A 24613-nucleotide genomic window follows, 5' to 3' on the forward strand; every position below is an offset into this window, starting at 1 on the left:
CCTAAGGCTAAGTCATGCAATAAACACGCCATTGACCTTTTTCACGGCAGACATGTTGACATGTCATAGTAGGAAAAGCACAGGTGTATTCAAAACCATTAATGATGACTGCATTCCACTTAGGAGAGGCCAACAATGAAAATAAGTCCTGGACTTTATTGTGTTTTTATCCTCGATTGTATTTGATGTCTTTTCATGTGTAAGGCATTCTTGATATAATAAATAAATAAAATAAAATCAAAACCCTGGTATTGTGCTAGCCTGGTCCTACCAGACGCTTGGACATTTCATTTGTACACAGAGTCCGGCCACTCTTCATTGACAAGTGTTAACTTCCTTGAAGGCGGGTACTCTGTCGAAGGTTAAAACTATTGGATCTGCCCAGAGCCACTCTGGATCTGCCATAACTCATCGCTAATGTTTGGGCGTAAAGTGTGCTTAGCATCGCTAACGTTACCCTTAGCCTTTGCTAACTCCTTCACCACTATCATGGCCACCAACAAAACTTTGCTCTTGCTCAGGCTTTAACTTTTGGATATTCAGCAGCGTCGCCACAACGGACGGAATGGCTTTGCTCGCATCTATCTCCACCGCCATCAGTACGGAAATCACCAAAGGTTACCAAACTTCAACGTCATCGTTCTTAGCCTCTCCCTCTGTTCGCTGATTGGACCGCCAAATATTTGGTCGGAGAAAACCCACGAATACCGCAAACTCGAACAGAGTACTGAAGGAAAATGGAGCGGAAGTACGTAGGAGGGCGGAGCCAAGCTAGTATTGTGCATGCTTACTCACTGAAATAGCCTATTGGACACTTGATGGAATTGAGCCATCGTTAAAGTAATTAATTTCAGCTGTGCTTTTCCTACTATACAGCAGCTGCAGCTGATTCAGAACGCTGCTGCTCGAGTCCTCACTAAGACCAAGAGACTGGATCACATCACTCCAGTTCTGAAATCTTTACACTGGCTTCCTGTGCCTCAAAGAATTGATTTCAAAGTACTCTTGCTAGTTTATAAATCACTAAACGTTTAGGTCCAAAACTATTTCTGATCTGCTACTACACTATGACCCCCCCAGACCTCTCAGGCCATCTGGGACAGGTCTACTTTCTGTCCCCAGAGTCAGAACTAAACAGGGTGAAGCAGCTTTCAGTTTCTATGCTCCTCATATCTGGAATAAACTCCCAGAAACCTGCAGATCCGCTGCTACTCTCGTTCTTTTAAATCAAGGCTGAAGACCTTCTTTTTGATGCTGCCTTTCTTTAAATTAATGCTCATTTCTTTAAATTTCTTATGCTGCACTGTAACTTTTATTCTTGTGTTTTATGTGTCCTAATGTTTCTATTTTGTTCTTAACTGTCTATTCATGTGTTTTATTAGTTTTTAATGCTTATGATTTTTAACTGTTTGTACTTGTGTTTTATCTGTTTAATGATTTGTGTAAAGCACTTTGAATTGCCCTGTTGCTGAAATGTGCTATACAAATAAAGCTGCCTTGCCTTGCCTTGCCTTACTATGACAAGTCAAAATATCTGCTGTCAAAAAGGTCTATTATCAGCACAGAACAATCCTGAATGAAACACTAAACTTGAACAGTGATAACACAAAAACTGTAAAAGATATCATGTAAGATGTAACTAATGTAACATGGAGAAATAATCCCCTTCTTTTCCATCCATTTCGGAAGGTGATTATTTCCCTTTGTCCCCTTTCTCCCCTCCCTCTTTTTCCATCTAGTATTTTCAATTTTCTCAGACATGAGGAGATCGATGCAGAGTGATGGGATTATGTAATGATTTACATTTGCAAGCATGTGTGTTTGTGTGTGTTATTTTATAATCAGGACATTCTCATGCAGTTTTAAAAACCTGCAAGGCGGCCCTCGTCGAGGCCAGGGCTCTCGATGAGACGAATCGATGAGAGTGAACACTGCTGCTGTTCTCTTCTATCTGTCTTACATGATCCACACTGAGTATGTTTACATGCACACCAATGTTCCACTATTGTTTTAAATATGACAATGTTCTGAATCTGATACAGGCCATTAAACACATTCCGATTGGATGATCAAAATAAGGCCTTTTTCCAAATATAGCATTTTCCAATTAAGACGTGGGATTATCCAGTATTATTCAGGTTTTAGAGGCATTTTTTGGACATGTATACAGCGCATTCAGAATATGCGTCACAATAGGGGGTTTTACCCTAAGACAGTTAAAGAAATGGACCAACAGATCCTGTTGCTCTGGACGGAGACCAGTGAAGGATATTAGAAGCACTTTTCCGGCGATAGCTGAGCGTTAGTACATCTTGACGATGTAGATGTAACGTGGGCAACCTGTCTGGAAGTTGTAAATCTTCTGGTAGCTGTGCCAAGAGAAATCTCAATCATTCCCAATCAGCAGCGACGGAGAGCGTCCTCACGTATTTGTAAGGAGATAACATTGACACAGGCTAATTATTGCTAACATGCTAGTAAACATTGGTAATTAAACCTAAACAGCTGATGTACAGTAAGTCAAAACTGTCTGCGAGCTTCTCTTGACAATACGGTGATTTGTCGACTATGCGACAGCAAGTTGCTTGGTTATGACACAATCGTTAGCCTATTTTTACAAAAACGTCTGCCAAGGAGCCGTAACATGAGCTACAAGGTAATGGAGCCTTTTATACATTGTATTGTTTCTTTAGAAATAAACAATGGATGAATAGAGTCTTTAAACGCTTCAGGTGTAAAGTTATTCACTGTCAAGTGATGTCAAAATGAATGGCAGTCAATGGGATGCTAATGGCGGGTGATGGCTTAGTAGCATCAAAATGGCGCCATGGGAGCTACGCTTAGAGAGGAGAGGCTGATTTTGCACGGCTACATGTAAATGGGAATATTAGTGGAACATTCACTTTCATTAGCCAACAGACTGTTGCATAGTACAACAGACCGCCAGGGACGGAGCTCTGATCACAACTCCGGTGGACCATTTTAAAATCCTTTTAAAATCAATAGTAGTGCTAATATAGAGCTCACGCTGCTAATCAGAGAGAGAGAGGGAGGAGAAAACAGAGATTGTGAGCCGGGAAACAAAAACAACTAGCTACAACAGGATTAATTCAATTAAATGCGTAGATCTCATGCTCGTACACGGGAGGGGTAAAGTATGCACAGCGGGGCAAGGAGGCTTTTAATTGGTTCTTTCTAAGCAGACGGCGAGGCAGTGATTGGTGGGCGTTTTTACAGGATTTCACTCCTTTTTCAGAGCCTGTAAGTTATATTGCTGTCAGGGTTTACAGACCAGTTTTAAACTAATAGAAACAATTGTAAATTGGAAAAAGTTTCCGACCGTTCCCTTAATCTCTTAATCAAATATGTGTGAATGGTAATGCATGTACGTTATTAATCTGTGCTCAGCACCAGATGCAACTTTGATAATTGAACATGTGAAGCAGGTGGAAGGCTGGTGAGTCAAGCAGAAACATTCTGCAGCGTTCTGTGTGCAGCAGACTGAACTAGAATATAGTAAAATGTCTTGATGGATGACATTTAGCTAAGTTCAGTATGATAGGGGGAACTCTGTCTCTTCCTGTCTTTATCTATCTGTCTGTCTCTCTGTATTTTCTGCGTCTTTGCTCTGACACAATTACACTTCAGCTCCTATCAGCTCCCTGGATGCTCCACTGCATCTCAGGAATGGATGGACACACACACACACACACACACACACACACACACACACACACACACACACACACACACACCCACACAGGCACACACTGCAGAGTATCTCTCTTTTTGCAAGACATTCTAGGGTAGAATGAGTGGACAGGACTTCAATAATGCGGCTCCACATAGAATCACTACTGCACAGACTGTGCTTTATCAACTTTTTAACACTGACATTGGATGTTTAATCAAAGTAGCCTGCTGGGTAGGTTACTAACAGTAAGTCGAAGCTAACATAACGGAGTTCTCTGAAGCTTCAACTTACAGTGTTTTTAAAGTGGAGGACTAGAGCCTGCCCCACTGTAATCTACATTTGGAAAAATCTGCGTCAGTCGCACCACAACAAGCCTTTTAGGAATCAACAAACATTTTATTCAAATTATGAAATTTATCACTGATAACCACAACAATGTCATTGTAGGTTGTGTCTATTGTTCACTTTACATACTCCTCCACATCTCTTCCTTCCTTCCTTCCTTCCTTCGTACTTCCTTCTATCTTCTCCCGCACACACACACACACACACACACACACACACACACACACACACCACACCCCACACACTCTATCTCCAACTCCTCTTCCTCTTCCTCTTTCTTCCATTTCCTTCATCCTCTTTTGTGTGCTGTGGTCATTCAGGAGTTAATGATGTTCCTGCTAATGTGATCTAGGCCAAGGGCACAATGGACACACACACACACACACACACACACACACACTCACAATCGCACTCACCCACACTCTCACAGACGCGCACACACACACACACAAGCAGAAGGTCAATAGTGTGAGAGGGTCAGACAGATGGTCAAGTTAACAAACAGCAGGGGAATAATGTGTGAACGCCGTCCTCACACACACACACACACACACACACACACACACACACACATGCAAGCACATACACACACACATGCACACAAACACATGCACATACACACACACACGCACACAACATTACACTAGTGACATATCTGATTTTTTTTTATATACAGTATATCTTATAACTCCAGTTATGTTTCTATTCTGTACTAACAGTCTATTCTCCTTTGCCCCATCAGCAACATTCTTGCAGATTATCAGGGGCTTAAGATAGGGTATAATTGATTATAGTTCAAGTTCAATATTCACTTTTCTTTTAGCTCTTTGGTCTCCACCAACTCCTGAGGGAAATATCTCAGTCTCATTAGCTACCGAATGCTCCACTGTGTCACCCAGTTAACTGTGTCTGTCTGCTGTTTGGTGCTAAGCTAGCAGCGTACCGGCTGAAAACTGCTGTCTGCTGCGGCCGTAAGTAGTCTAATAGCTATGGGAACCCGAAAAGTCAGCCAGCTAACCAGTGAGCTGAAACTCTTTCTGAAGCCCCATTCATGTTCATCACCACGTGCGATTTCTTTCACACTGTCTTTACTTTACATTGTTTTTCTAGAAATATCAATTATTTCCTCTTTAACACTTGTGTTGTCTTCCCGTCAACCGTGAAACACTATTATCGTTTTTTTCGACATTTTTTCGTCACTTTTTCATTGTTGTGCGTGCTTTTAAAAAAAATTGTTTTTCCAAAGTTATTTGATATTTCTAATGTTGACATTTTCAGCCTTATTTCGAAGGCCCATTTTTTGTGGTAAAAAACTGAAAATGGGTCAAATTTGACCCGAGGACAACATGAGGGTTAGAGCCGCTGGAAACATCTTTTCAAATCTTCAGTATTTCTCTATAAATGTTTGTGACTAAATAAGATGGTTGATTGGTAACTTTTGAATGACAGTGCCCCCCCACCTCAAACCAGTGAAATGATCAAATCTGTTCTGACTTTGGCAAAAAAAATGTGTGTAAGTGTGAATCCCATAGTAATTAGAAAAAGCTAATTGATTGATTTTCAGGGCCTTTCAAAAACAAGATGAAAACATAAGATGAGGTACCTGCACCTGTTTCCAGTCAGCCTGACTCATTTCAGAAGCATGGATGCTAGGAGGCTATCATCAAGGTTATGATTCAAGAGAGTCTTTGATCTGCACTGAAAGCAAACTGACATTTCCACCAGCAGATTTTTCCATGCACTTCCATGAAAAACACAATAAATGGCTTAATGCTTTAAAGGTAAATCATGTAAAAATGCATGCCTCAGTAACATAGATTTGTTGTTGCGGTTTGCATGCTCACTCCTTTTAAGAGTTAGCCTAACGTCGTCATCCTCCGATTATGAGTCTGATACTGCTCTGGTGGGCTGTGATTATGGGGCGTGTTTCAAGACTGTATAATACAGTCTGTGGTTTCAACCGAACCAGGAGAGAAAATGCCTCTGCACTCAATTGGATAGACCTACGACCAATCAGAGCAATGGAGTATGTAATGTATGTGCAATTGGTTGTCAACAGGACTCAACTGCTAGCTACCGCTGATGTTAGCTACTGGCCGATGGCCCCGGCAGTTTGGAAAACGCAAATGACGTCACATCCATGTTACAGGCTTTACAGCATACATATATCCCTTGGATGTATCAGAAGATAATGCCATGTATGTATTAATAGAACACATGGTGAATTACAACCATTAGCTGTATCCAGTATTACGGCTACAGCACCTCGAGAGAACAGTCATATGAGCGTCCGCAGTGCAAGGCAACATGGGTGGGCGCAGTCCTGCGGGTCTCCTGGCGTTCATCGTTACCTAACTGTTGATCATCTGCCCATCACCGTATAAAGCCCACCCTGACAATTTGATTGGTCCTAACAGCTCTTGTTCGAGCATAGTTCCCAGCAAGTTCCCAACCTCAAATTGTTGCGGGCGGGGCCAGGTTCAGCTGGTATCCAGGCTATAGGAGTCAAAATCTAATCCTAAGGTTAACATGCTATACTTTAAAATGTGGGGCGGCCTACAGCTCACCTGGTAGACCTGTAGGCTCAGTCCTTGCCAGCGGCCCGGGTTCAAATCTGACCCAGGGCCCTTTGTTGCATGCCATCCCCCTCTCTCTGCCCCATTTCCTGTCTCTCTTCAGGGGGTATGTTAATATGTATGTAAGATGTACAGTAAGAGCAACACATATACAAATCAACAGCAGTACAAATGAAAAATCTTGAAGGGCCCGATCTGTGTTATGGTGTTGTGTCAGTTCGTGGACTTGGTTTGGGAATCAGAGGGGTGCCGGTTCAAGTCCATGTGGACCAAATCCATACAGTTGGGCCCTTGAGCAAGGTGTGTGTATTTTGGGCCCTTGTGCGACCCGAGTGTGAGAATGTAATTTCCCCCTTTGGAATCATTAATGTAATTTCTTCTTCTCCAGAGAGCCAGGCCTGCTGCTAAAGTGTCCCCCACATCTGGTCTCTGTAGCTGACCCTCACCCCTGACTTCTGACCTCTCCAAAAGTAAAGACGTTTATGAAATCACATCATGTTCTTTAAATGGATAGTAAAAACTGATCAATCTAACTGTCTCTTCTCTGCACATTACTATGTCTCTTTCTCAGAGCAGGTTTACTCATTTCTTTCATGTCACTACAGAGCTCCCTGCTGGTCATCAGAGGAACTCTCACTGGCTACAGCAGGGAAACATACATTCACAGACACATATGACATATGTTCACAGATATATGTTCACAGACATATATTCACATGAATGACAGAATTAGGTACATAAGAGAAAGACAAAATAAGGCTCCCCAGATCAATAAAACTGGATGTTGAGAAAAAGGGGGAAATTGTGTTCACACATCCGCCAAAATGATAAAAAGGTGAGTATAATTTACGTTTAATTATTTACTTCCCACTTCCAAAGATAGTATCATAACGTACGGCTGAATCCCATTTCTCCGTCTTACCCCTTCCCCTTCCCCTTCTCCTTGGTTGTACACCTAGCTCTTGTCCCTCGAAATCGAGTGGGAAGGCCCGGGGGTGAAAATGAATCGAGACAACACTATAAAGATAAATATAAAAACTTCTATTAACATAATTTATTGAGGAGTGTGATGTAATGCCTCTTTCTAACAGCAGAGGGCAGCATAGTTACATGTTGCTCAACAGAAGTCTTTACAAGCTCAATCTAAGAAATCCTTCATTAAGTGACATACTTTAATTACTTAGGCTATATCTAACACTTTTCTATTTTACGTTTCAGTACTTATTTTACTATATGTAACAAAACTGCGTAACTACTGTATTGTTATTAAAGTGCATTTCTATTATTATTATTGTATTATATTATAGCATAGCATTCTCTTCTATTTCTGCATGCTGCTGTAACGTGTAGCCATATTGGCAGTTAGATTGATCATAGCAGGACTTGGAGTTCCAAACTCATCTTCAGGCTAATCTATATCATCGACCTTCCTCTTCCAGGATTGCTCCGGTGCCGCAGGAATTTATGCCAGGTGCATGTCTTTTCGCCAATGTCCGTTTCCTTCCACTTTATTTGCGCTGGAGTTCTAAACTCCGGTGGATTTCTGAGGACTGTGGTTACCTGCTCCTCAGATCTCTGCAGGGTAAATCCAGACCGCTAGCTGTCCAATCGGAGTTTTCTCTCGCACGACTAAAGCAACCTTCGAACGTACACATGTTCCACCAAAACAAGTTCCCTCCCGAGGCTGTTTAGCTGCAGCTCTGTGCGGGCGGACCTTAGCGCCACCCATGGTTGTGATTGGTTTAAAGAAATGCCAATAAACCAGAGCGTGGTTTTTCTCCCATCCCGAAATGCACATGATTAGCCAGACCCTCAAAATGTTTTCTGATGTTTTTTCCTGTTTTTTTTTTAAAGGCTCTGGAATAAAACACTAAATTTGTCCCAAACAGCTCGTGTCGTCTTGACAGCAAACAACCACACCTCCAATAATCTCCTAGAATTTGGCTTCAAATATTTGAGCAAGCCTGAGGTGTGTTTGACAGACACTCCTGACTGAATAGAAGCTGTATTCAAATGAGCTATCCTCCATATTTACTCAAACTTTAAGGATAAGGCTGGTGTTATATTTGTATTTTTTTGTTAAGTAATCCCATGAAATGTCTAAATCAACAATGTATTAGCCCGTCTCTCAAGTCTTTCTGACTTCCCTACCCTGTCTGTGGCCGTGAGCACATTCGTTCTTACTGAAGATGTAAAGTTTTAAAGGTTTAAAGGTTTAAGGAAGTTCAAAGTACAATTTCCCAAAACAACTGGACAATTTAGTTGTAATCAAACATCAGTCAAACAGAAGGAAATAGTGCATTTGTTGGGGACTTTTTTCAGCTGCAGATTAATGCATGTTTCATGCCCTAGTATCAAGTAGTAAGTATTTGCAACAGCAGGATTATATAATTTAAGTGAGATTGAGTCAAAATAAATTCATTGTAATGAAGGAACATGTCACCCTGTGCAGCAGTGGGACCCATTGATCTGTTTTTAATAGGAGAAATAAGAATGCTTGGGAAACTAAACACCAACTAAAATATCACCAGACATATCTTTTAATAACAGCATTAATATGTTCATAAGAATCAGGCTTCTGTTTCTCTTGGTTCAAAGTAGAAAAAAATTCTCCATTTAAATGCAGTGTTTCAGTCAGTGTTGTAGTTTATTGTTGCTTTACAGTAACAGTCATCAGTTCTCACAGTATGTTTCAGCTCAGTTTGACAGACACGGTACTTTTAATGGCATTTGCTACTATATTTTCAACATATAACAGGTTCTTGGACAGATATCTTAGGAAAAGGGATTCAAAAGTACTAAAAGGTGTTATATTACATGATTAAATGCGGGGTTTACCAGTCAGGTGCCAGCACAGTAATGGCAGTTTGTTTACTTCCGCCTACAACTCGGATTTGTCTGTAGTGTTGACTCAATTTTCAGAGTTACAAATACAGCTTGTTCTGTGTATTGAACTTGTGAGGGTGCATGTTTGCATTTGTTGCGTGCGTGCATGTGTAGGTACATCTGAGATTCATGCTTCCTCTTGTTTTGACAGAGGCAGAGACTGGTTGTAAAGCCTTTTTTTATCTAACTGGACACACACACACACACACACACACACACACACACACACACACACACACCACACACACACACACACACACACACACACAACACACACACACACACACACACACACACACACACACACACACACACACACACACACACACACACACACAAATACTAAAGACACACAGGCACAGGCAGGATGTTACACACACAGATACAGATACATATTCAGTAAGAATGAGAAGGGGAGAGACAGGTTAAGTGGAAGAGGACACACCTAAACACACCTACACACACACTCAAACTTAACCTATACCTACACACACACACTGAACAAATCATTCATTGAAGGTGTGAGATCAATAGTTTGTTCACCATCAGTCTGCAGCTGAGCTACAACCACATTAACTTTTTCTCTCTCCTTCTTTTTCCATTGCTTTCTTCACACCTTTTCTTCCTTCTCTCCTGTAATGAAAGGCAAATATGTATCAGATAAAAAAAAAAGGAAAGGAAAGAAGAAGAGAAACCACGTGCTTTACAGCTGGTTAAAACAGCATTAAAGGAGGAACTTTTATTGCTCCCTTGACTCTATTTCCAGTTACTACAGAAAAAGAATTAAACAGCAAAAAAGCGCTGCTCAAGAGAAATGTGTTCAAGCGTCTCTTTAACAGTTGATGATATTTCCAGTGGTACAGTATGACTGGAGACATGACACCAGTCATCAGTCAAATGAATAGAACTGTGAAGTGGGATATACTTCCTCTGCCTTCGTTCCATTACCTTTTCAGACTCACGGGACAACTATATAAATATTATGTAAGGCCTCACGCTACAGGACATTAGCCTGGTTCCTATTCATTGAGACCATTAATTAGAATTATTCTATAGGACTGGATGGTTGAAAAAACATGAATGTTCGGCCCTTGAAAAATTTAAAATTTAAAGTTAAAAAGTGTTTTGCCTTGGTATAATATAGACCTAAAAATTATGTATTATACAGTTTATTTAACTGTGTATATTACAGTATGTTGAAGACAAATCCATGTCTAAAGGGTTTAAACCAGGCTTCTCGTGTGGAATTAGGTACCTACATAAGAACAATTGGGCCCAGCTCTCTTATTAAGCCTCTCACAAAGTTACCGGTAAAATACCGGGTTAACCTTCCAACACTTATGGATGCTCTAAACTCAACAGAAGATGTGGAAAGTAATAATTATGGGAGGCCACAAGAGATTGCCGTTACTATGGACGTAAATATAAGTAGTAATTGCTGCTTGGACAAACGACTTAAGGGACATGTTTCCCGGTGAGGACAGTCTTCCGTGGCTCTATGGATGGCTGTCAGTAGGTCGGCCGTTCCACTTATCAAAGTTTTTTACAGACATTAGATCAGTCCCCAGAGGATGTATCCAACTGAATGGTGATTGCTGCACTTTTCTTCTAGCGCCACCATTTGCAAGGTTTTTAGTAAAATACCTCAACAAGTATTGACATTTATGTTCCCCTCAGGATGAATTGTAATACCATTTAATCTAGCTACAACTCAAAATGTCCACCCAGCTTGCGCTCCCTTCTCTCCCCCCTTGCGTCTCGTTCCCAGGTCTTAACTCAGGTGGGTTTGTGCTGGTGGGACCAGTTCAGTGTCCGTTTACACCACAAACAATGGTGCTATGTTCTTTCTCTCCTTTTCTCCATGCCCTCCTGTGTCTCCTCCTCTTTCATCCCCCTGGCATTCTCAGCTCCATTCACCACAGTACCCTTCTTTCTCTCTCTCCTGTCAACACACTTCTTCCCTCCCTCTGTTTTCCCTGTTCCATCTAAGCCTTCTGTTACTCTCATCTCTCTGTTCCTTGATATCAACTACGTTCGAGTCAGCTTAGATATTTACTGGCAATCGGTGGTATCAGAGGGTTGTGAAAACTATGTCAGAATGCGCTTCATGAAGAACTCTAAAGGAGAACTAACTTCTGCACTGTGTAGTCCGTCCTTCAGAGGGTAAACACTATTTAGGTTTTCATAGTTTGGGGTTGAAACAGCAAAAAAAAAAAAAGCTGTATTCAGTCAAATGGAAATTAGTCATTTATAATAAAACCAGCACACTAAACAACTGCATTAGTCATTATTGTGATCATAACTTCTAAAATACCATGACTGCATGAAAACACCCTCTTGCAGGTTTTTCCCCTCTCTTGTTGGCATTGTAGAGTCTGCAATGAGGTAACTAATCTTCTTAGTGAAGGGGTCATCTGTTAATCAAGGACTTTTACTTTTATTCTACTCTTGAAAACTGTTTAATGTCCTGGAAGTTCTCAGAGACGGTTGTGTTGCAAACTGGGAGTTTGAAACACATGGGCTTTTACTAGTCAGGGAAGGTTCAACTAAATGTGCTGTTGACTTGGACTCTAAACAGGGATCCAGCAATTTTGAACCTACACCCATCCGGATGTTCCTGCTTCTGATGCTTTTCTTTTTTTCATCCGAAGTGCAAACCAGCTTAACGGCGAACGACCACTTTTTTGAACTACTCCGATCCCCAAAGTGAATTTCCCATCCATTAAACCCATTGACGTTTCACAAAAAACTTATATAAAGAGTTTTATATACAGTGTGGATATAGGCCATTATATGCAATAAACATTGGTAACAGTGACCTTCCACCAATCAGAGACGAGTCACTCTTAGGTTTGTGTGTAATGTAGTACTTCTCCATATCATTGTGAATAAAACAAGGTTGACATTATCTACAGAACCTTACTGTTGAACTCTATGGAGTACAGATTTAGAGAAAGAAGACCTAAAACCAGGACTGTGAAAAATGATTTATATTGAAGTCAGTTGCTACACCAGGGTCAAATTAGATAATTTACTGCATGAAGGATATCTGTGTTCCTCCTGTCCCTGACATAATGTTGTGTACCAAGGCTAACTGATAGTAATGCAGGAGTGTCAGATTGAGAAGAATAAGCAAGAAGAACCTAGTTGGGTTACCAACATTTCTTTGCAGGCCTTTGCTCATCTGTTTTTCTACATATTACCATGCCGGCATGTTGAAGTAACATCAAATATTCAATACCCCCAAAAAGTAAGAAATGTCACAAAGTGTCATTGTCTCTCTTTACCCTCCACATCTCCGCTGAGGTCAAAACGTTGTGCCCTGTCTTCCTGCCGCAGTGCTGCGGAGCTAAATCTGGGATCCCTCTATACACTACATACTGTATATGGGTTAGTCCCAGATTAGTAACTGAAATGGGTTAGCTCTTCCAGTGGGGATGACCCACTACACTGTGGTTTCAGAGGACCCGAACACCTCAGGGACAGCATGCCTGCTTCCATTTGAAAGAAAAAAAAGAATTGTGAGGAAATATGCTGAACTAACTAAAAACACAGAGAACAGTGTTTGGTGATAACTTCAGCAAATGCTGGTCAGTTTTTTATTTATTTACACATTTATTTGACTAACTATTTTCCGGATCTTTGTCATGTAGATGCTTTATTAAAGCTGCTCTATCAGTGTTTTATATTGACAGTGAAACAAAGTACTACATGTTAAGTGAACGATGTTATTATGATGAACCCAACTCTGCAGTGTCCCTCACATTTACAGAACATTTCAGCGTTTTCAGCTCAGTGTTTTGGGTTTACTCCCACCGCTCCCATCAGCATTATGTTTCAGTAAAACATTGAGAAAGCGCCGATAAAACCACTACCAGAGGACAGACGCAGTTAGCGACCATAGCCTGTACATAGAAATGGACGACACGTCTCCACTGCCTCTCATAGTACAAAAAGCCAAATCAGATCATCAGAGAAATGAACACTAGAACAAAAATCTGTGTGTTAATGGCAACCTTAAATGACAGAAACAGTATTTGGGAAACAAATATTTTGAGATTTTGTTTTGATTTTTTAGTGTGGCCCATGTCCAATCCCCAAGTCTGGCATTGTCAAAGGCTCGGCTAGTCCACACAGTATTCCAAGATAGGAGAAAACGTGCTCTGGTTTGTTGGCATTTCTTTAAACCAATCACAATTGTCACTAAGTGTCGGACGGAGCCACGGTGCCACTGCAAAATAGCCGCGGGAAAAACTTGTTTTGGTGGAACGTGCGAATGTTCAAAAGTTGTTTTAGTTGTGCAACAGAAAACTCAGATTGGACAGATAGTCTAGCTAGCTGTCTGGATTTACCCTGCAGAGATCTGAGGAGCAGTTAACCATAGTCCTCATAAATCCACCAGTTTAAAATTACGACACAAAGAAAGCAGAAAGTAACGGACATCTGGCCGAACAGAGCGCGATCCGGCGGACTTTCTGGATATATATAAAACTGGATATAGACTACCAATCTGCTAACATAAAGGGGGCAGGATTTATGTAGATAGATAGATGTAGTGGCTTTACTTATACAGCCTATGCATCTAGCCCATGTTAGCGACTAGCTGGTGAACGTTGTGGAGCATTTAGCTTCTAAAGAGCTTGATATTTTCTCTGGAGATGGTAGAGACCAAAACCAGAGCAAATAAACTTACATTCATCAGGTGGAAACAAAATGAGTCCAGAAGAATGCTGTTCTATGTCTGCTGGATGTCTAAATAGGCAAGGGCTAACCATAAAAAAATATATTACTTCTACTTTAAATATCCATGATCGCATACACAAATTTTTTGCATTTGTTGACACATTAAAAGGGTTAAAAGGTTTTACTGTGTAATGTTATGTAGTGGCCTATGACACTTTAGTGATGCAGAACAGGGTGGATATGAGGCAGCAATTAAGCTCACGACCTAAAGCTCATGAGAAGATTTTTTCCGTTAAAGTGGTCTGGAGCCCTGGCTGCTAATGTATCGCAGGTTAAAACAGGACAGAGCTGGACTTATTGCAACACTGTTACCTTCTGCACTTGTATCTGTAGGTCCCATAGTTTTTCAGAGTTTGCAGTGGAAAGTGAGAGTCACTGAAAGGCGGCACGAACCGTCCGATCACTGAGGGGCTGGGTGGGACGGAAGTTGTCGCCCAACATCCCATCATTCCCTTCCAGTAGCTCCGCCCCTTTGACATGGGACCGCAGCCTCCGAAACTCTTCAATCTGAAGAAGAGAAAGGATCTCATTTTAGAGGCTGAACTAGGTCACAGCTCCATATCTCAAGGCTCCACACGTAACAGTTTTATCTATGGCAGAGTGAAAAAGTGTCTGAAACCTGTGCAGTGATTTTCATACAATCTGGTCCATACATAACAAGACATCATGGTTGCTTAAACACACAGCGTTTGCCCTTGGCTTTCAATAGATACACAAGATCATTTAAGTACTTCACATACTTCAAATATTTGCTCTACACTTTTCTTTTCAGGCTGTTAGACGTTCAAGTTATAAGCTTCTAGTGCAAAGCAAAAGGAGCCAGCTTGGGGTATAAAAACAGAAGACTGGGACCCATTAGGCGTCAGACAAAGATCTATAATGATACAATGACTGTGTGGGAATGAAATGTGATAATCTGAAGACAGATGACACTTTTCATAAATGTGGAAACTCAGTCAATACAACTGTTGTAAGAGTATCTTTCAATTCTTTACGAGTGCAGCATTTGCTTACAAAAAAGCATGGCGTGTTCTTGCTCAGACCAAAAGGATCAGAACTGTGACAGAAAGGATCCACAATCTGACGTCCTGTTAGTGTGTAAACCACCACCATCGGCCAAAATAACATGACAAACGTCTGTTCCTGTGTGCTGTTGGCTAACAGAAAAAAAGGATGTATAGCCCACAGTCAAAGTACAAAACACGTAGGCATAGAAACACTTGAATACCTGCATGCACATATGCATTGTGTACCACACACACACACCACACACACACACACACACACACACACACACACACACCACACACACACACACACACACACACACACACACACACACACACACACACCACACACACCACACACACACACACACACACACACACACACACACACACACACACACACCACACACACACACACACACACTTGCAGCTGTCAATAATAGCTGGATGTTGGAGGTGTGTAGTCTAGGAAAGCCGGACCAGCAGTTTTAAAACACTTCTTCTGTTGTTCATATTCCTTCAGCTGTAGGGTCATGGCTTGAACCTGATTCAGAGACTAGGCTCCTACAGTATTCACAAAGAAGTCAAATAAGGTAAGTATTTTTTTTTACTCACTTTCCCAAAATCGACCTTTTCTAAAAAATGTATACATTTCCCAGAATGAACATGATACATATATTTTGAGATTACGTCTGATTTACACTTCCTGATTATTATCTCAGATGGCCATCTTGAATATCTAGAATTCCACTTGGAAAATGAATCCATAGGAAAAAGGATGCTCCTTAAAGCTACAGAACCTGCCGGAGAACCATCATGTTTTAAGTTTTCTTACATCCAAGGGAATATGAAAAATTGCAAGCTGATTCTGCATATTTTTAATGGTGCCAATATGACTAAATGCAAAGAAATTTATGCTTAAAAAATGTTGTAGCTCACAGTAAAAATCATTTAACCCCCCCAAATTCCTTGGGTTAAGGTGGGGGGGACAGGGTTTGCAGTTGTCTGAAGTGGGCAGACACTTTGAAAACCCTAGACTATTCTCTAATTTTTTGTTTGTTAAATACTGGGTAGTTTTGCCTCTTTTGGCTACAAAAGTGCTTAACGATTCTTTAATTTAAATGTATTTTTAAATTAAAATGAAGGGGAAATCCCTCTTCAGTTGAACTGAACAACAACCTGTAACAACACTGCAGAGAGCATTTCAACCCTTTTAATTGCTTAACCCAACATCTGGCCAAGGAACAATTGTCAAAAAATGATCCTCTTGGCTGACATTTACAATGATGGGGATTATTGTGCATTGTCCCTGTACAAAATAATGCGAAATGTTACAAAGGCATCCCTATTAGTGGACGGACATTGCCTGAGGCAGGAGGACACCCAAAAGTCGTTCTTCCTGTTAGCATTTCAAAGGATCAGCATGCCAGAGGTCAGCATGAATGAAAGCCAAAAATAAATGTCAAAGGATTAACCATCATCATTCTTTACAACAACCTGCTTGAAGAGAGCCATGAGTCAGAGGCTGAATTAAAGGCAATGTGACAGGCTCATTGATTTGCAGTGAGTATAAAGGCATCCTGTACTGTGTTGAATGCCAGAGATCCTCAGGTTAGTGGCCCTTTGTTGTATAAAAGCCACAAAAGGGCCATTGGTTATAGGTACAGCTTGGACGGGACGCAAAACACAGAACAGAGATGAAACCAGGACAGTACAGGTTTTTAATTTGCCAGATGACTACATGCATATGAAAAGTAATTTAATTGCTTACATTAATACAGCTAAGGTTAGCTATGTGCGTTAAGCCTCTAGCACAGATGAGCAGCAGGCCACAGAGGTCTGGGAAGCTTTCTAACACCACCCGCCCAATGTCTTCAACCCCAACTCACGCTGACGCAATACATTTATTAGACATCACACAGCTCCCTTCGGAGCTATTTTCATACTTTACATGCAGTAGTACTACTACCACACACCTGCAAACAGACTCAGTGTGTAAAATGTGTGTTTGAGTTGCCCTTTAAAAGACTACAGACGGTATATGTGTGTTTTACCTGTGACTGTGAGATGGTGAGAGGGTAGCGGTAGAGAATCCAGGTCACACTTTCACTACAAGGCGGGGTGGTCAGAGATCCTTCATACACCCAGTAGTCTCTCAGCAAAGGGTCTGAGGGCAGATTAAATATATGTATGACAAATTGCTTTAAATTGCAAACAAATTGTGTCAGTATAAGTTGTAATAAACAATCCAATTTTCTGAAATGGCAAGATTATTTTACATGTTAGCACTAATGAAATGGGGAATTAAAAAGTGGGTAGAGTAGGTGCTCCACTCAGTTATATACAGCGTTTTGGGTACCAATTATCTTTAAACTAGTCATTAAAATGCCTGTGCTAGGGATGGGCTACATTAACTGGTTGTATTTTAAATCCAGTTCCAATTTAAGAAAATACCTAGATTCGTTGAACTCTGACAATAAATCTCTTATTAAAAAAAATCTCTCTTGGGTGATGGGTTATGATGGTACTAACCCAGCGACACAGGACGGACTGAATATGACAGACTGCCTTTAGCGTTTCAAAGTGTCCAAACTTCACTAGCCTGACGTTGTCATGCTCAGATTGTAGTCAGAATATGAGTCTGATTCTGTTCTATTGGGCTGTGATTATGGGGGGTGTTTCAACCGAACCAGGAAAGAAAATGCCTCCGCACTCAATTGGATAGCAACAGCGTGTGTGACGTATGTTGAACTTTTGCCGAATCCCGTAGAAAGGACGACAGAAACATCTTTGCGATCGACAAATGCCTTGATAGCAGTTCTCTGTTTCTCTTTTAAAATGAACGCGCTGTCGATATCGTCTATAACAGAAGCGATGGCAGAATCTACACACCTCAGTTCTCCAGCGGCAGCCATCTTTGTTGTAAACAAATTCAACCCAAGCGCTCTTTGGTGACGTGGTTGATTACGTTACTGTTGATCATCTGTCCATCATTGTGTAAAGCCAGCCCTGACAATTTGATTGGTCCAAACAGCTCTGGTTCGAGCATATTTGCTCCACAACAGATCAAGTCCAGACCGAACTTCCCGAAATAAAATGTTGTGGGCGGGGCTAATTTTGGCTGGCATCCAGGCTAGCACTTCACCAAAGCCAACCAAAACAACTGCCAAATGACATAGGCCTATTTGTGAGAAGGTTGTCACAAAAAGTGGTGAATGACAAGTCCCTGCTTTAATATGTTTCTACCACCCATTATGTTAAAGTAATAACTTGTGGTCCTCTGCCTCGGCCTACCGCTTCACCCAACACACCAGTTCGTGAAATGGTCACGTTACTTTCATTCACTGATTTGTGTACATGTCACGATTTTCTTGTTTATTACGTGTACATGTCACGTGACACGTCACATTCTGTGAACTGAAGCAGCTGCATACAGCAGTGATTTGCCTTTAGGAAATGTCAAGTGCAGATAAATCAGCAATTTTTTATCTGACATTTGCTGAATGATAAAGTAGAACCGCAGCTTCTACAGCTTCTGCAGCTTCTACAGCTTCTGCAGCTTCTACAGCTTCTGCAGCTTCTACAGCTTCTGCAGCTTCTGCAGCTTCTGCAGCTTCTACAGCTTCTGCAGCCCGTCCTAGTAAGGAGAAAAAAAACATTTTCCATCGCAGCAGAAAAACAAATGAGTCAGGACAGTGTTAATGAATGTCAGAGAGATGTGGCAAAATATTTGGTGAAGCTCTACACCCTTTCAGCAGAGTAATGTCCCGGGTTTAGGTGTGCTACTGAGTGAAATGAAAACAGTATACGTTTTCTAAAGGTTTTCTTAAAGTTGTCTAAATTCCACACCAAACAAACCTACCTAAAAAGATTCAATAAACAATTTTAAAGAGTTCAGATTCAAAAAAACAGATACATATATGCTCTCAGCCCAAGTGGTTCTTCTGGTCGGCCTACCATCTTCACCCGCTACGCAGCCAGCCCTCAGTTGCCACCAACTGCTTGCAACCAGTTCTTCAGAGACTATTAGTTAATAAAAGTTAATAACATTATGCATGTAGTGCCACGTCATTGTGTTTATTTATCTTGATTGTTATATTTTACTATTTAAATTTTTAGATTTCTGTTTGTCTGTGATGTTTGTCATATTGAGAGCTGCTAAACTGGGTTTCAATGACAACAACCTGTGGCCCTTTGGTTGGGTATCATCCCCACTGTCACTATCGGATAAAGGGGAAAGCCCCCCCAAAAAATCTTAAAAAACAATGACAAAGATCTGTTCTATTCTAGTTTTTCATACTGAATCCATCTCTGCCTCCGTCTCAGCATTTTGGGCTCCAAACACTAAAACTCAAAACGTAACGGTTTCGTATATTCATTTGAAATCAAATACTTTTCTGCTCACCAGGTAACAGAGTGTTGGGGTTGAAGCAGGGGATTATCTTGCTCTTCCCCTGATGGTAATACAGCAACACAACATCAATTATTGTATTAGTGTACCATGTCATTTAACAGTGTGATTATACTCCATTATTATCTAACATCTTACATTGATGTAATAAATGGTCATCTGTTTCAGACTTGTTCTCACCTTGTACTGCAGGTCCTGTAGAACTTCAGTGATGGCCTTCAGACCCAGATGCTCCTTACCAATCTGATAAAAGCACAAGACGTTTCCGATTTCAGTGGGCAGTCAGTTGGTGGCCACAGTCCTCATTAATGTATCTGAACAGTGTTTTTAGTGACAGCCTTAAAGACGTTGACAGAATGTTATAAAGAATATATTAGTTTTTATCTGCCATCTACATACAGGAAGTAAACAGGAAGCAGAAACTAAAGGGGCTGTCAAAAACAGGACGTGTGAGGTTTATTGTGTTAAAGGTGCCCTGCCACACAAAACCATTTTTACTTTACAGTGCATTTTTTGAAATATGTCAGGTCCATATGTGTTTATGTTTTGTCGTGAATGTAAAAATGAACTGCTACCTCCTCTGTCAGGCCAATTACAACAGCTGGTCAGTCTGACGTCATTCTGCCTGAGCTCATTCCTATTCATGAGCTCGCCCAGTTGCGCTGGGTAAAGGATACTGATAGCCAGGCTCTCATTGGCTAGCTGAGCAGAGTCAAGCTTAATTAATTAAAACCTGTCACAAATCGAGCTGAGCCTTCCTGCAGGTTTCTACACCACACTAGAATGGCTTGTGACAAGGTAACCAAGGCATTTTTTCCACAAAAAAATGTTACAGAGTCCATGGTAGAACTTCAGACATTACCACAAAGTAATGAAATACGTGTGGCAGGGCACCTTTAAGAGTGTGTTCTCAGGACCTCAGGGCCAGATGGTGTCTTTTCCCTGGGCTGGTGTGACTCAGCTCTCTCCCAAAGTGATGTTATTTCCCGAGGTTTGACTGGTTTCATTATTCATTTTTCTTAGCAGGGAGACTAAGGACCATTTCAATGAAGCATAGGAATTGGTGGATTTCATAAGAATGTAGTGGAAGGTGTTTTTCAACTTGTGTTATACTTATGAATGCAAAATGAATGGAGGGATTTCTTTTTACAAAAGTATGCTGTCAAGCACACATAGTTGTGCTCCAAAACGTTACACTCAGCTGCAGTTTATCGGGTGCACCTAGCTGAAACTAATGTAGTCTCATACACCAGCCCTGCAATCCTTCCTTCATGAAGGTCAGTTTTTGTTGAAGCAGTTTCAGAGAACTCTTAATTCAATTTTCTTGTAATTTTGGAGGCCAACGTTTGTGCTGCTGTTGATTTGTATGGTGTTATAATGTGGGAGGCCCAACTCACTGATACACCAGTTACTGAGAGGGTGCCCACCTGATCGCCCTGTAGACTTGGCTGCACTCTTACATTTACACAAGTTTGAAATTCAATAACAATATTTCTTTTTCTTTGGTAAGACAGGTATACTGTACAATATTAAATACATGTACTATGTATTGGTAACTGTTACTTGTTATAGTATAGGAAGGAAAAACATAGGACCCAATATACAGTTTGATTATTCAGGTTCCAAAGCAATACAAACTAGAAAAACTGAGTGAAATTAGGCTGATGATTTAGCCTACGATGAAAATACTTTTGATCTCTTGGAAAGACAAAAAAAGTCCAGGGTGCTCAGGAAGTTCAGTCAGATGTTTGAAGGTGCTCTTTGGGGTTGTGAATTCATTTAAGTATATAAAAAAAGGAAATCCAAGGCACTCTTCTTCAAAATGATTTAAAAAGCCTTTACTTTACTGGCTATTTCATAATGAAGAAGAAGAGTGCCTTGGATTTATTTTGTTTCTATATTTTGATCTCTATTACATCGACACTGTAAACCGTCTATTGTGATGTGGATGTTTACCTGCACAAAAAGAGCTATGATGAGGACTCCATTCTTCATCCCAAGAGCGTCCTCCAGAGTGTTAAACAGAGTGCTGTTCCAGTGAATCAGATGGAGCTACAGAGAGACAGAGACAGAGAGACAACAGAACACAACCTGTGTTTGAGAGGCCATTGTAGGGACAGGTGTAACAGGTGTAGGGAACAGTAGTTTGTAAGAGAGTGACCCATCAGCTGGGGGTGACTGAGGGCTTTCTATATCTATCTAATGTCAAGATCCTGTGGACGTGGAGAAAGGAGTACAAAACTTCTACCAGGAAATAAGGCTGGGCAATATATTGACATATCGACATTAAATGAGGGTAGATATTGTCTTAAAATTTGGATATCGTAATATGACACAAGTGTTGTCTTTTCTGGTTTTAAAGGTGGCATTACAGTACAGAGATGTCATCTTACCAGACTGTTCTAGACTGTTCCAGCTATTTTCCTTCACCCATTAATCATTGTACACCACATTATTGATGATTCATCAAAACTCTCATTGTGTCAACATTTTGTAATAGCACTGGTAATCAACCCTACAATATCGCTGCAATATCGACATTGATGTATTTAGTGAAAGATGAAACACGGAAATTTGCGAGCCAGACCAGGCCACAGATCTGTTCTTGATAAGACTGAAAGCTGCCATGGTAATTATCTTACTCTAATGTAGAAACAGTGGAAAATGAATACATCAAATCTCAGATCTCTGAGCTGTCAGCCTCCTTTTCAGTGGTTTCAGCTCAGAGTTCCCATTGAGCAGTGATTGTTTTTTAACTGAAATACTTTTAAAATATGTAACCTTGCCCTATAAAACATTCCTGGTGGAAACAAATATTTAGCCCTTTTACTTTCAATGAATATAAGACTGGCAATATTTTATATTTTGGACAACAAATACAATAAAAAAAGACTACAAAATCTACAACCACTTTTGCTTTACTCTATTATCTGAAGGGTATATGTCAATGCCAGAAGACTGTCTCTTTAGTCTTTTAGAGTGCTTTGAAAGTGGGCATGGCCTCATTTGTGTGTGTGTGTGTGTGCATGCACTACCTCCATAGGGAAAGCCTTGAAGTTGACAGTGTGCTCTGATCCTCTCTGGTTCTCTTTGCCCCAGTGGAATCGAACCTCATGAAGCTCATACTCATGATCACTAGGCAACGGACCCCCGGTAACCACTGACAACAGCACAGGAAACCCAAGGCATTGTGGGCAAGCACACACAGGAAGTAGAAGACAAAATAACAGTAAGAAAAGTTGGCCAGTGGGCTAGATTTGTCATTACATAAAAAAGCATGAATGTGTCACTATCCCCTAACCCATAGTGATTTCTATTGACATGTTGTCATGTCCCCTAGGAGTTACCTGACTTGGACTTGAGAATGATGCGGACGGTGTGTCCGTCGTTGATGACCTCACAGTCTCGACAGACCACATAGTTTGGTGATAAGCCGACATCCAGGAGGGACGGGTCATACTGAGCCTCCCTGGAGTTTAAGTTAATGGGAGACTGGTACTCGCCGTTGGCTGCTGGGAAAAGGAGTCCCCATTCTACACCTGAGTAAAAAAACAGGCACACACATATTACATGTACCATACATGTCAGGTCTTAACCAAATAGTTGTGGTTCTAAAACTGACTTTATTAATTGTATCATGTTGTATCAGTCACTGGGTCAGGAAAGTGTGGCAAGCCACTAACATCCATACAGAACTTGAGTACTCTTCAGTACTTTCTTTTTGCCCCTTTACTTGACAGAGACAGTGGATAGACAGGAAATGGGGGAGAGAAAAAGAGGGGATGACACTAGAGTGCGAATCGGGCCGGATTTTTCTGTCCGAGCCCAGCCCGCGTCCGACAGAGCAGTAACCGAACCCAACCCGAGCCCGACAGGCATTAAGATATTTATGTCCGAGCCCGACCCTAGCCCGACACAGTAAAATCGCATTTGTTTCTCATACTAATGACACATGTACGTTTGTTTGTGTGGAAAGCCCGCTTTCATTAAGCAATTGTAGGAAGGCATTGGAAATGTCAACAGATGAGCGCATAAATGCACACGGGGCAACAAGCGCCATTACCTACATAATAAGCTGTTTAAAATTCAAAATGTTCAATGCCTTATCGCGCTGATGTGACCGAGCCCGACCCGAATCCGAGCATCCTTTCTAAAAATCTGTTCGAACCCGGCCCGGCCCGTCGGGTACCGTCGGGTCCCGTCGGGCTCGGGTCGGGTATCCATCCTCTAGATGACACCCAGCAAAGGGACACAAACCCTGGGCCATGGCAAGGGACTCAGCCTACATGGGGCGCATGCTCAACTGGGTGACCAGAGGCCACCCGACAGACAGAACTTGTGAGATTCTGCATGTGGTCTAGCTGTTGCCTGTTTAACTGCTCATTAAACAGCAATGTCTCATGTTTTATTTCTGCCTACATGTTAAATACACACATACATTGTCTAAATTTTGTGAAACAGCTTTACTAACAAAGGCAGCTGGCTATTTTGACCTTCCTCAATTGTCTAAATATATTACAGAGCTGTACTGCTGCATAAAACAGTCCGAGATTAAATTGATATCATTTGTCTGGTACAAGTCAGTAAAATAGAGAATTTTTTAAAAGCCACCGTACTCCTTTAAGATTAGTTTACTAAGTGCTGACTTTATGCAAGACATGTTTCTTTGTTTAACTAAGTTGTGTATTGCTGCTGAAGTTCCTCCTCTATTTACTCTTTAAAATCTAAACTACATTTTCTTTGGGTTTCCATAATCTGGACATTGGTTATAATTGTGTAGGTCAAATTTTAGTTGGGCCCAAACCGTCTGGGTTGCTGGGCACTTTGTTCTTGATCTTTAAGAAAGTATTTTGACATAATGAAGACCAGGAGATGTGATTGAAAGCTCTGGGAAGTGGACTGGAGTTGTATTTTCTGAGTGCTGTATGCACAGTAGAGAGACAGAGGGAGA

General features: G+C 41.1%; 1 protein-coding gene across 4 annotated transcripts in view; it reads right to left on the reverse strand.

The window, feature by feature from the left end:
* Positions 1 to 24613, reverse strand: part of ca8 (carbonic anhydrase VIII) — a 41099-nt gene that overhangs the window by 12743 nt on the left and 3743 nt on the right. Inside the window, exons 2-9 of one of the 4 annotated variants that reach the window (XM_032531407.1) lie at positions 23010 to 23201; positions 22698 to 22822; positions 21619 to 21714; positions 19843 to 19905; positions 19657 to 19705; positions 17306 to 17418; positions 14557 to 14751; positions 10000 to 10134 (exon numbers count right to left, since the gene is read on the reverse strand). In XM_032531407.1, coding sequence (XP_032387298.1) covers positions 14617 to 14751; positions 17306 to 17418; positions 19657 to 19705; positions 19843 to 19905; positions 21619 to 21714; positions 22698 to 22822; positions 23010 to 23201 — 773 coding nt within the window. In that variant the 3' untranslated portion in view covers positions 10000 to 10134; positions 14557 to 14616. Of the gene's footprint in view, positions 1 to 9787; positions 10135 to 14556; positions 14752 to 17305; positions 17419 to 19656; positions 19706 to 19842; positions 19906 to 21618; positions 21715 to 22697; positions 22823 to 23009; positions 23202 to 24613 lie in introns of those variants that run through there. The other 3 variants (XM_032531405.1, XM_032531408.1, XM_032531404.1) reach the window with 3 other exon arrangements.

This window comes from Etheostoma spectabile, chromosome 12 (assembly GCF_008692095.1).
Source record: "Etheostoma spectabile isolate EspeVRDwgs_2016 chromosome 12, UIUC_Espe_1.0, whole genome shotgun sequence".
NCBI lineage: Eukaryota > Metazoa > Chordata > Actinopteri > Perciformes > Percidae > Etheostoma > Etheostoma spectabile.